At 35.2% G+C, this 14,764-nt stretch overlaps 1 protein-coding gene across 3 annotated transcripts in view; it reads right to left on the bottom strand.

The window, feature by feature from the left end:
• LOC140148102 (focal adhesion kinase 1-like) overlaps nt 1-14,764 on the bottom strand; it is a 76,533-nt gene that overhangs the window by 44,892 nt on the left and 16,877 nt on the right. For 2 of the 3 annotated variants that reach the window (XM_072169958.1, XM_072169959.1), the window contains exon 9: nt 2,463-2,505. In XM_072169958.1, the coding sequence (XP_072026059.1) occupies nt 2,463-2,505 (43 nt within the window). Of the gene's footprint in view, nt 1-2,462; nt 2,506-5,364; nt 5,431-6,596; nt 6,684-7,283; nt 7,302-14,764 lie in introns of those variants that run through there. The other variant, XM_072169960.1, reaches the window with a different exon arrangement.

Genomic DNA, 14,764 nt, shown 5'->3' with positions numbered 1-14,764 from the left:
AGCAAAGCACAGCAAATGTACCACCAAGTTCAACTACCAAGTGTAATGACACCCTAACTCATCCCCAAAAGACCCAGTCCAGCAACCTTCATACATTCCTACACAGAACCTACCACATCCTGTAGAGATGAGGCAAAAGAAGAGCTAGCGACAGTGCTAATGACCAATAAGGAAACCGGCACATCACACAGGATACTGAGGGTATTACCGAGTACTATGATACAACCTGATTGGATTATGAAAAATTTTAATATTTGAATCACTTTTTTAATCTTTTTTTTTCCTTTTTACTCAAGATACCTATTAATATTTTGGTATGTTCAAGAGAGAATGCTTATATGACTAGTTATCAACATTTTAGTTCTCAATTTATCTTGAAAGAGTTATATTTTAAAAACGTAAAATAAATTTCAAAGCAGTGGTGCAATATTGCTGTCTGCTTGTAAGAGTATCAGTGTCAATTGGTGTTAATTTGCAACAATTTGGTGTAATTATCACCTTCAATGGTATTTAGAATAATATTGACTATATTGTCTCACACTTTTTCCCAAGACTTTTGATTTAAGGAAGGGTACTAACCATACGAACAAACAATAACAAGCAAGGCTTGCATGGAACTTTTGTAACAACTGGTCCACTGTTTCAGCTTGGACCAGTTGGCAATTGAGTTGATTGTATCTTACAACTTGCCGACAGCATTCATTTACAGGTTGGATTTTGCCCACGGATAGGTGCTAACTTCAAGTCCCCACAGGTTTAAGTAATGAATGAAAATTTTAATCATCTCCTCTTACAAGGTTACACTCAATACTAAACCTTTAATTGATGTGATTTTTTTAAAGACTTGTTCTGAACAAAACTAATCAGGGTCCATTTCACTAAACTTTACAAAGCTTCGTAAGTCTCAAAATCATTTGTAACTTATGATGAAGTTCCATTTCACTAAACCCATTCGAAAGTAATAGGGATTTACTACACGGACCCTGCGTAAAAGTTACGTCTAGTATTGGGTATTCGTAACTTTACGGACAGTTATGTAAGTTAAGAAGGAATAAAAGTTTGTAAAATGGACCCCAGTTCACCTTAGAGAACAACCCAAAGATTGAAGACATCCTATGCAAAACTTCCATAGCTGATTACCTCCCTGAAGTGGGTCAAAATAGCATCGATGTTTTGGGTTGTTCCCTTACTTTCTCACCACAAATGGCACATTAGTTTTAACATGGGTTTTCCCCCCTCCAAAATTGATTTAACTATGGATTGACCCAGAGACCAATCAAAAGAAATTAGATCACAAAAAAGCAACACACACAATTTTCATCATGATTTAAGAAGACCATCTAGAAAATAACTTGCTCTATTGAACTTCAAAACTTCAGTCTTTTTTACAAATACACATAGATTAGCTTTTGTGTGGCAGTATTTCTACTCTCCTACTATGTCGTCTCTTCCTCTATGATGATGCAAGTGGTAAAACATCACTTGTTAAATGCTTGCCATCTGAACTCTCTTGTGCAACAAATTTACTGACTCATTGTGATGCAAGTAGGTAAGAGGCTACCTGTGCCACGCATCTTTTTCTGTTTGTTTTCCAGAGTATAAACCTCCACGTTGTCCCAACACTGAAAATCACCAAGATGACAGAACCAAGTCAACCTTTCTTCTTCAAGATTTATAGGAGATAAAAAAATGAGTTGACTTGTTTTTCTAAACAAACCTTCAAATACCAATCTTTTCTATTCATGCCTCACCATGGGTTATTCTTCTACATACCCCCTGAATCACCACTCTAGTCCTTTCATATCCCACCATAATTACTTGCTCTCATCGATAGCAATCATGGATATAGCAAACCATCATTCAGTATTTTGTGCTGTGAAGTCGAATCATAGCCAAGTATACAATAACTGGGTACCTGTCAGTTAATCAACAGTAATATGTCACTGATCAGATGTAAGCCATGTCATGGATGGCAATATTTCTAGTGAATCTCTCTTTATTTTCTTCTCCGTCTGTCTTCCAAACTTCCTGTGTCAATCTGCCTGTGTTCTGCCTGTAACTCTTTGAGTTTTATCTCAAAGTGAAAGTCAATCTTTCCCGGAGGATGGCCGGGGACAGGGGTGCTTACCTACCCAAATATTATTTGAGCACCCCTGCACCCCCAGTCCCCCTGGGAAAACTTCACAGCAATGCCACAGAATAATCAAGTGTAGTATGTGAACCCATATTCACTCATAAATTTAATACATCAATGACAATAAAGTGCGACATATTTAAGAAAAATGTTGCTAATCAAGTATGATAACAATACAATAAACAATATGACCAAGAGAGCTCTTCCATTTAAAATCCACACTACCCCTGAGGAAGATTTTGGAAATATCTGCCACAGGGGCAGTATGAATTTTAGATGGAATGAGCAACATTTTTGTTTTGTAACAGTTGAAGTACAAATACCATACCTGTCATCACGTTGAGGTAGCGATGGAAGAGCTCGGTCACCTTCTGTTGAGAGAAAGAAAATGAAAAAGAAATATAAAGTATTAATATTCTCAACCAAAAATGGAAAAAAAAGAGACAAAATACATGATTATAAAATCCCGTACAAAAACTAAACAAAGTGTTTGTGTATTCCATATAAATTGTTATTTTTGCAGTCTCTCACATCTACCATAGCCAAGGACACTGTGTTACTCGACACCGAGTATCTAGTACCACTTTGTGAAGCATGATGCCAATCAAAACAAGTGTCACATCCTCATAACACATTGTTATTAATTAACTTGGTATCGTATTAGATTAATGTAACAAAGATGTCCGAAGGTGATACTGATCTGTCCAATTTGTGGAGTGAGGGTAAAGGATTTTATCTGACTTTCCAAGTTACAGGCTAATTTCTATCAAAACAGATAATTACATATGCATGATGTGGTACATCTAGCACAGAGTGTTAATGCTAGACAAATGGCACTAATTCAACCTACTTTGACCCATACGATGTCTCGATATCTGTAAGACTTGATAACTATAGTGAAATACAGCCTTTCCTTCCAATCTGACCAAATCTAAATGATAAGTAACTTTTTACGATGGTGATGTGGATTTGATTAAATAACAATGAACTTACACTTCCTTCTTATGTACTTTTTTTGACCTGGTTACAGAATTACTACTTAAATTATGTTCTACTGTCATTTCAAACTTCCTTCAAAAAGTTAAAAATTTACTGGATATTGCTTCCTTTCATTTGTCTTCCTATCTCCATAAATGAGTCAAATGGGGTCTTTACCCTGGTATGTGATGGCGCACTAGATAAAATGGTTAACTAGGACAATGGTCAATGGATAAAGGTAACTTGGTTTTAGCCTAGTTATAGGATAGGATATTGGTCATTATTCAAAATTTTGGATAACATTTTAGGTTTGATTAGTCACCCATCCAAAATAAAATTGAACGACTGGTAACAATTACATATTTTGAAATATCTAAACTTTACCAGGCATGTGATTTGATGTGGCATCGAGATGAAGAAAGAGGACTACAGGAAAGGCCACCAAACTGGAATGAATGTGTTCAAACATTCACCTGTTCTTGTCAGTAAAATTGTAGATCATATTATTGCATATTTTTGTTTCACAAATCCAGGAATTTTCATTTACTCACAACTTTGAGTTTTCGCCATCTGGGCCGATGGCTTGATCATAAGTGACTGGCATGATCTGGTCCACTGCATCCACATCAATCACTTGTGATTTTACAGCCATCAGCACAGAAGGGCAGATGATCTCAAGTTGTGAGTAAAATTTCTGGATTTGTCAAACAAAAATATACAATATTCACCTTTTCTGCTACATTTCTTTATATTAATTTAGAGTCTCAACAAATTTCCTTTCCAAACTCTATAAGCAGCCATTTCTTCTACTGCTAAACATTTAGACATGCCACAAACATTGTATCAAATGCATGATGAAGCTTGATTCTATTTCAACAAATGGTAACACCCCTTTTAGATTCAATTCTTGTTATAGCTTGCAAAACATTCAAATGAATAACAACGATACAGCGATGATAACGATACAAAATGCATCCAATGTGAAATGATCAACACTCGGCAAAAGAATCAAAAGATATCATTGTGAAAAGAATGAGAAACCTGGTCTGATTTGATTTCCCAAAAGGTATCATTCAACAGTTTTGTCTATTGCCAATTTATGCAATTTCCATTACCATCAAATGAAAGACACAATCTTAATCTTCTACACAGGGAGTGTGAATTTCAATGGGGTTACTTGAATGGGCGATTCCATTTGAAATCTGCACCCCTGTGTAGGAGATTAAGATCATGTGTTCCATATGAGGTGTATGGATTTCAACTGGACGAGCCCATTTTCTTAATATTCTTTTCATTATTTCTCTTGTGTTCTTTTTTTGCCTGCTGGCTGTATCAAAATATTTGACAAGCCCACTGAAAAGGTGAAAAATACTGTATGTGAAAATTTTTGTGCTTCATTTCTTTTCGTACTTTTTGCGTTCCACACTGCTATCACAAAAATAACAACGCACAAAATATTCCTTTTGTGTATAGGTCACAGTTAACAAATTTAAGATTCGGCTTCGCGAATTGAAAACAACTTGAAGGGAAATGGTTCAAAATTAGCAGAGCGTGAAAATTAATCCCACAAAAATTTCCACTTTTACAGTATGTTGCATACAAATGATAACAATGAAATGACAAAAATAATTCAAACAAATGGTTATTAACAAAAAAAATAATTGAAAATTAAACAAAATGCACGATGCAAAATAATATGATTTAATATTGAATCATGTGAATCTGTAAAAGTACATTCATTGATCAGTGAAGTATGCATGAAGGCTGCTGTAAGCTGCAAATAAAAATCAAGTCAGACCATTGAAAATAAGAGTCATTATGCAAATGCAAAATTCATTTTAATACTTCAAAATGCAATGCCAAGTAAATATCCCATACGCATATTTTCATCAGTCAATACTACATTTGTCATACTTCTTGCACACATGCCAATATTTGATGGCAACAATGAGCTTTTCCCATTGAAATCCCCATACATACCCTATGGAAGACATGGGGGTGTAACTTTCAAATGGAGTTACCCATCCTGGTAACCAATAGTCCTGACTAGTAGTAGTACTAGTAGGTAGGAAGTTCATATCTGTATTTTTTTCCAGCCAATTATTATATATTAGATTAACATTTTCTTCTTTTCATGCAAAAATTCTTGGTCTTAATCAACATCAAGAACATTTGTTATGGAAAAAATAAAACTGACACTTCAAGAACAAATGCACTCACACACACACTTTCTTAACAAAAACACATCTTACGTCTGAACTGCAGAATTTCTTTCCAGAAGGGGTCTTCTGGAATGATATAAACTACATCTGATGGGTCTGTAATCGCTAATTTAACAATATTATTTGTGCACATATTGGGACACTATTTAAAAAAACCAATTCTTGAACTGATTGGTTTGTTGCTCTTATATTTTGTATAGATTTACACAAATAAATATTTTTCTTAGTTTATCAGTTTATAAACAGCTTATCATGCAGAAATTATGGTCATTATGAAACAAACATTTACTCATCTTTCTACTGTTAAAATAATTTCAAGTGCATTTTATGTATGGATATCAACACATTATGATATGAAATGATAAATAATGTACACAACATGTTGCAAGAGTGTGCTGCATTGAATGTAAATGTTTTCATGTATATAGTCAGGCTCTCCTTATGAATAGAGGCTACAGTCTACACAATAAATAAGAGAGTAGTTCATGACCTTGTTGCTAAAGTAAGGGCCAATTTCAAATATCAAGGTGACCGTAATGACTGCAATGGTGTTTTCTTACATTTGAGATATCAGTGACGTCCAATGCTGCACAAATATCCAAATTATAAAACTAAAACCAATGAAAGGTACAAATGCAAAAGTTGCAACCCTATTGGTTTGTACACATCATGTTTGTCATGAGGTTTCACTTTCCATCAACACCGTCAACCTTTACCATAGCAAGCCCTATTGTCCGCGGCACTCACCATGATTGAACATTTTGAATCTAAAGGTTACTAGTATTGTCATGTGCACAAACCAATAGGGTGCAACTTTTGAATTTGTACATTATCGGTTTTAGTTTCATAACTTATTCCTGCACCATTTGCCGTCACTCATATCTCAAATTCAAGAAAATATCCTTGTGGTCATTATGGCCAACTTAATTTTTGAAATCAACCCAATCCTCACTTTGGCTGTAAGGCTATGATTATTGAACTGGCTAGCTTGTTTATTGTGCTGAACGTATATGGGAATTCATGAAATGTTCTTGTCAACATCACTTCATATTTCCTAACACAATTTCTTCTGAAATCAATTCCACATGCACATCCGGATATGAGACAAATATACTGCGTGAAATCAAAGTCTGTGAACAAATATTGTATGTGATGTCTGATGTTGATACTGATGATACTTGGTGTTGCTAATGTATATATGTGTTGATACTGATGCCAAACTGACTAATTTTACAGTTAATCAACAAAAATTGTGTGTATACCAATGGCGGGCGATATCACTATCAATTTCTGCATTTTTTCCGTCTTCAAAGTCTCTAAAGATGGATAGTATATCTTGGTCCACTCCGCTGAAAGATAAGTGAGTTGTTGGTTGGTTTACAAAAAGTTCACTAAATTTAGAGATTTATGAAAATCTACAGATTAACACACGCAACAGGCTACATAAAATTACTCTTCATGCCAAAACATATACACATGTGAACTATGGTAATATGAATACTTGCTTTTTAACTTCCATACTACCATATTATTCTTGAACCAAATGTTACCCTTTCTAAAATTTACGCTAAATTTTCATTTTAATGAAGAAAAAATAAGAAATAAAAGTGTTGCATGATTTTCTATCACATAAAATAACACTGTCATTGAACAATGGTCATAACAAAATAACACAAGCTTGCGAAATGATATATAAAAAAATATAAAAAACAGCAAATTATAAATCATGAGGTACAAAGACAGACAAACAAAAGCAGAAAAAGAAATTTATATTATAGGTGGGATCTACATGTATTTACAATAACTGTATCTGTTAGTTGGTCATATGGTGAATCTCTATTACACACATACAGTACACATGATATGATGACAACAAACCAAAATTTAATAAACAAAACTTCTTCTTATATAACAGAATCAAAATAATTTCAGCATGAATGACTACTTACGTAGACTCATATTTATCGCATCTTAAATGCTTTGTTCCTACGCCTGTTTGTGTTATGTTAAAAGCTAAATATGGTAAAACCATGGAATTGTTAGTGCAGGATGAACAGTACACAGGAAATACTATACACAACTGCTTTGTGAACAAGTGTAATATTTTTCATCTAATATAGAAGCATTTCTTCTTAAAGCTTCAATTTCACAAATATATCCATTTAAAACTCACAACATCCGGAATGAGTAAAATATTAATGAGAAATGTTTTTTAACGAAACTCGCTACACGCATGTTTTTTTCCTTTTCCAGAAACCATATATGACTGCATGGATGTCTACAAGATGAAGAGCAGATTATAATACTAATTCAGATGTAGGGACATAAAAGCATCATAACACGGAATCAGACATCATCAGATACCATTCAATGTTGGCTGTGTTGACTGATCATGTAATTGACACTGTTTAATTTCTTTTAGAGCCTGGTACTGCCTTATGTGTGAAACTAAAAGTATGTCACCAAAACAAAAACGTCATCTAGAATTTGACCTCAATGTTCTGAAACTAACTATCAAAATAATAACATGTTTCAGTATTTTCATGTTTTGGTTCTAGAAATACAATTGCTATTTAAATTTTCTGATTAAAAATGGAGATTTTGGCATCCGTAGAAAGCTCATATTTTTCTCATAATCCCACTTAAATTTTAGGTCTGAAATATGGTATGTGTAGATGTTATGAATGAAAAAGTGATAGCCTTGATCATGCGTAACATACACCGTACACCATGATGTTTAAAACCCATACTGTTCTATGGGCCGTGTGACTATACCAAAACCGCTAGTGCGTAATTCAAAACTTAGGGATCAGATTATTTTGGTACAGGTCTCAACATAAGGTACAAAACACACTATGAAAATATCTGACCACCAACCGATAAATCTGATGGGATGATACAAAACAGTTGTGTGTACATAATATATTAAAACGTAAGAAGGATATGGTCTACTACATGGAAAACTGATAAAAAAGATTTTGGTGAAGGTTACACATGGAAACAGTGGAAAAACATGGTAACTCTATACTTAGCAGGGAAAGTAAAAAGTTAAACAATGAGCAACAATGGTACCAGTGTTGTATATGTACAACTTTTACAACTTTCACACACATGGGAGTTTAGGTATTGCATTGCACAGCACTACTTTCTCAGGCCAGTTTTGTTTGAAATGATGCTAAAAATAATTTCATCCCAAACAGTTTATTCAAATAAGGCACATGGATACTTCTGGTACAAATCAAATAAGCAAAAGATGAACCAAAATTTTAAAAGCTCACAAAAAGAAATTTGAATTTGCTAGCTAATTAAATTTTTATGCTATTGGAATTATTGTAATCATCAGGGTTATTTGTAAAATGTGAAGTGAAGTGATTACTCCCCGGGATTGCCCATGTGGTATCAGGATTTCACATTTAAGTATGAAGGCTCTTTCAGATGCATTTCTTGTAATAAAACAAGCTGGGGGATCATAATTAAAAACAGTATTTTGCACAAAGGATACAAAATCATACAAATTCAACCCACAAACATGGACTTTTGTATGAATTTAAGCTCATATAACGTGGATACACAGGCACTGTGGACATCCAAGGTTACAAGACCTATTCCAGAGGGCGCTACACACCTTTGGAGAGCATGATTTAGCCTATAGGTGCCCCGTTTGAGGTACAATGCCAGGTCCACGGTATGGTGATTAATTGTCAGATTTACACAATATCATATCAAAAGTGAAATGTCATATACGTTTAATGTCCTTGGGTATATGCCTGTGTGTAATCCAGTTGCGGGTGAATACGAGGGGGGGGGGGTGTGCATGTATGTATAAAATAAACATAAATAAACCCGAACTATTTAGAGAACAACGATCCTCTAGTTATATCATCAAAACAAATCAATGTACTAAATCTTAAACGGGACACTATTGAATGCTGGAATTTTTTAAAGAAAGTTTCTCTCGTTCTGAAATGCAAGTTTCCTTTGGACTCTTATGACTCTATACAACTAACGATCATCTGATATTGACTCCCTCTTTGTTTCACCTGTCTAACAACACACAAATAACCTGGCAATGAGCCCATATGGACCTGGGGAAAACCCCTGGCTATTTACTAATACTGTATACTGTACACTGGTGGGCAATTAACACATCTACCAATTTAATGTGTCTGCTTGATTCACAAGATGCAGGCATGAGAATGATCATCTATGAAAAAACCTGAAAAGTTTGAAAAAGCCTGAAAAAGCGCGTGAAATTAGGCTAAAAAGGCCCAAACGGGCTGAAATTAAAAGAAAGTCGGAAATTTGGACCACAAAAAGCCCGAATTCAGGCTTAAACCTGAAAATTCTCATGCCTGAAGATGGCTGCCAAGAATCAAGAATTCAAAATTCCCTGTATTGATTGCCTGTGCATCTATTCACTGTTTAGTGAGACACAAGCCCGCAATGAGTTTTTTATGGCCCCAGCACAAATCTGTTTTGTAACATTTTTCTCCATGTAAATATCATCTTGTTGCTGAATAAAATTTGTATAACTTGTACAACTTGTATTATATCATATACATATTAGATGTGTAAAAAAAGCGAAACTCCAAACAACACGCTGATTTCAACACACAGAAAATTACTTATTAGTGATGTGGATATCACAATCATACACACATGAAATGAAATTTTGAAACACTGAAACAAGCTCACATCATACGAAAAGATAAATACTGAAATTGAACGGCTTGCACAACACTATCCAATACTAAATAAAGTTGCAACTCACTGCAAATAAATATAAGTGCATCACTTTGCACTTCAAACAACAAAAACAAACAACATTTGACAACTTGGAAGCAAGCAAATACATATAGCAGTAAGCAACTGCACAGCATAATTGGCAGTCATTACACTGACATAGCATGTTAATGCATGGAAATTAGGCCACACTGGCAGCCATTGCACTGACATAGCATTTTAATGCATGGAAATTAGGTCACACTGGCAGCCACTGCACTGACATAGCATGATAATGCATGAAAATTAGGCCACATTAGGCTATTCAAGTTATCATCCATGTGACCCCTGATGGAAGACATGCGTTTAACCTTCCACACAGGGAGTGTGACTTTCAAATGGGATCACCTGAATGAGTGATTTCATTTGGAATTTTACACCCCATGTGTGGGAGATTAAAGTCATGTCTTCCATAGGGGATGTATCTAGCAAATCATGGCATGGTAGCTGTTCAACAACACTGTCATTGTTACAATTACACATGTATGTTGACTAATAAACATATGAAGCTCGGTTTCACTGAACTGTATGAGTAATTGAAATGATAAAAATGATCACAATTACAAACAAGTAACTTTTGTTTCTGCTTTCATATCTTTGTTGAAATGATATTCCCTGCATTATTTGGATCTCTGTCTTTATGTATCTCTCTATTTTAAATGATATCCATACATTCTATACCAGAATATGTGCAATTTTGCAACCTGGTTCAATATCAACTGTGAAAATGCAATTCTCGCTATTCACAATAAGGGCGCCGCCAGCGGTTTGCGATGTAATCGTGATGTATCATGGGAAAAGGTCGACATCCAAGTCCGCTGCAATACTGAATATTACCATGCTATTACATAGGAACATGTGACAATATTTTTTAGTTTGTCAAAATAAAGGTGTTACACGCGAATCAATACTCAATAATACTTAATAATGTGATTTGAAATGTGCACAATTAATTTTTTCTCTATCGATTTGGCGTGTAATACCGTTATATTGACAAACTAAAAAATATTGTCACATGTTCCTATGTAATAGCATGGTAATATTCAGATTATGTGGACTTGATGTCAAACTTTTCCCATGATACATCACGATTACATCGCAAAACCGCTGGTGGCGCCTTATTGTGAATAGCGAGAATTCATTGACTATGTACAATATAGTCATTACATGGATTGAAGCATTGAAGTAACTAACAAGCACATAATTACTCAGGATTTGAGTTTTCAACATTGTTGACAAGCTATACTTCTCTCCACAGAGAAGAAATTTTCAACAATTTCAGCTAACTACAAAACACCTTTCTTAAGAAACTGAAGGAGCCATATTCGCTGATCATTCGGTCATCTCAAAACGAAGTTTGTGTGCTTTAATTACTGTGTACACATTGCAAAGCCAATGGCGCATTGCTAGAAAAGGGCGAGAAACAAAAATGCTCATTTTGCACATGCATTTGCAGGCATAACCTCATTCTGGTAGCAAGACAGCGGATCCGTGCAAAGGCCAAATAGCAACAATTTGTATTTGCTTGTCTTTTTACTCAAGGACTAAATAGTGCAATCCATTCGATGAATAATACAAAAACCAATATCACTTAGACCAACATGCAAGTACATAAGTATATTAGTATAATTAATAGTTGTTATAATGCACGGGCCAATTCAGATCTGTTGTTTTGGATGTGTATCATAAACCATGCACAGGGTTATTCCAGTTGAAATCCATACACCTGATATAGAAGACATAACCTACAACTCCCACAGAGGGTGTAGATTTCAAATGGAGTCACCCATTCAGGTAAGCCCCATTTCAAATTCACACTCTCTATGTAGAAGATTAGCATTGGGCTATTCCATTTGAAATCCACACTACCCCTGTGGAAGATTTTGGAAATAATCTTCCACAGGGGTAGTGTGAATTTTATATGGAATTAGCACATTAGGCAGCTTCATTTGAATTTCATATACCCTCTGAGAAAGATTCAGCCTGAATCTTTCACAGAGGGAGGATGAGTTTCAAATGGAGCTGATTAATGTGCTAATTCCATATAAAATTCACACTACCCCTGTGGAAGATTATTTCCAAAATCTTCCACAGGGGTAGTGTGGATTTCAAATGGAATAGCCCGTTATGTCTGCCATAGCGTATGAATATCAACTGGAATAGCCTGAAATATTGTTTAAAAAAACCAAAACTTAAGCAACATGACTAAAATGCAAAATTCCATTTAAAAATGTGCATATTTATGTTTTCAGAACTTTTTATTTTGAACAGGGTCAGATGCATATGGCACATGATTGATGTTGTGGCGGTACTATTATTTATTATTATGGAAATGTCACTGTAACCTATAGTTCAAAATGGATAAATTTGACATTCAAAAATTATGAGCAAATTAACTCACACTTGCAAAAGCTATTAATCAAGTACATTTATATGTTTGCTTGCTGGTAATGAACTTTGAATTAAACTGAAATAATGTTGCTTATGACTGGGATCATTAAATGTTACAATAGTCAAATAATCATATTTAAAACTGTGAAAACAAAACAATACAAGCACATATTGAAAAAACACAATATATATGGCTCATCAGTTATATATCATGTTTTAGAAGTTAATATGAAAGCTATTCATTACGTTCATCACAACAACAACATTGCCACACACACACAGCCTTACATGCTGGGTAAAAGCAGGGTATTACTATTGCTGGGCTTTGCAGTTTCTCTTCAATAACTTCAGGAAAAAAGCAATGCATAAAATAAGAAAAATATTTGTGCATTTAATGCAGAGAAAATTCATATATCTGTGACCTGCTCCCACAAAATGAGCGTAAAGTTAGTTTTGAGACTTTCTGGCTTCTGAGTTGATGTCCTTTGTTTGACCTGTACAAGCCAGTAGTATGTCCTTAAAATAATAAATTTTGGATTTATAAAGCGCCTTTCTCCAGATCTTAGAGGACTCAAAGTGCTGTAATTTCGCTGCAATGGTGAATCATCACAATCAGATCGCATCAACTAGGTTGCTGCTGAATGGCGCACACCTATCCGCATTTAGATTGTAACATCCACCAATTATCTGTGCAGCTCCCCAAATTCCATTGGGTGAAGGGTGAGTTTTTGATAACCAAACAACTAATCACCGATTTTTATGCGATACAGGAGGAAACCGGAGATACCGGAGAAAACCTGCGAGAGCGAGCATGGAATCGGGATAAACCAAGTGCACATGAGTCCTTGGGCCGCGCCGGGGCTTGAACCCGGGACCTCAGTGGTGCAAAGCGGGGGGAATTACCCCTGCGCTAACTTGCCCTCCCTTCCTTTGTGAATACCCATTGTGCCCTGTTTACAAAGGAAATACTACCGATTTGCAGAATGCCTCATTCACACAGATATAAGTATACTGGCTTGTGCAGGTGTGCGTCAAACAAATAACATCATCTGATCAGCAGCCAGAAGGACTCGAAAATATGAACTTGTGACTTTATGCTCATTCCTTGGAAGCAGGTCACATTGGTGTATTTAATGCTAAGAACATCCACATACTTGGGCATTTAATGCCAAGAACATACACATTGTTGGGTATTTTAAAGCAAAATACACATTTTTTATGCGCAATATCATATTATGCAACCACATCAATCAACAGTGAAATGTAAGAAAGTTAAAAGTCTGCTATTTAAAGGCTCAAAAATCCTGATTGACTATGTACAGGAAAAGTAGGTTCAGAAAACTAAGTTCAAATTATCATAGTCTTTTTGCCTGAAGGAGTCAATGATGGAAGTGTTTTCTGGTGGTCCCTGTGATATAATATAGCATATATTGACCAATATGTGTGTACAGGTAGTTTATCACAGGTGCATCAAAATGTTGATGTCACTGACCAACTAAATTGAGCTGAAAATACTACAATAAAGAATCACAACATGTTTCCAACACACAACCTAATTTGTTAATTGATTAATTACACGAGTGACATCAGTGGCTCTATCAAACACTGAGAGTCATTACCATGTGACATCACAATGAATTTGATCTGAGCTCAAGGGCCCATGCCTATACACCAGTGTGCAGCCTTCCCCAGCCAAGCTGTAGGTCACTGCAGTGGCAATGCTTAAGCTCCCATTGAATGAGGGATTCCCCAAGCTGGGGGAAGCTGCACACTGGTGTGGTTTGAGTTATGTTACTAAAAAGTTTATAATCAAGGGAAAATTCTTTAAAACAAATTTTGAAGCCTAAAATATTAGTATTTTTACAATACACAGGTAAACATTGTATACATGGACAAAAACAGGCTTCCAACAAACTCACACCTAGCTATTCTTTTAAGTAAACAAAAATTAAGAAAACAGTGTCTGCAGAATTTTAAAACTTTCTCACACTTCATATCAATCACATAACGACTACTCAGTGGCAGAAGTGAGTAAGTGCTATAGCTGCCATGTGTAGATGAGTACAATATACTGTGTGTAAATTGTCAAATGTTCACAGGGCAGCTATTGCACTTACCCACTTCTGGCATTGAGCAGTCAAAATTTAAGAGCAAAAGAAAACCAACTGATTTGAAAAAAAGTGAAAGTCAAGATTGAGGTTATTTTACCAATACAGCACTATTTTCAGATCAATCAACGACAAAGAGAACCATTTCT

Source organism: Amphiura filiformis, chromosome 3, assembly GCF_039555335.1.
Source record: "Amphiura filiformis chromosome 3, Afil_fr2py, whole genome shotgun sequence".
NCBI classification, from domain to species: Eukaryota; Metazoa; Echinodermata; class Ophiuroidea; order Amphilepidida; family Amphiuridae; genus Amphiura; species Amphiura filiformis.
This window is presented reverse-complemented; position numbering and strand designations above follow the sequence as displayed.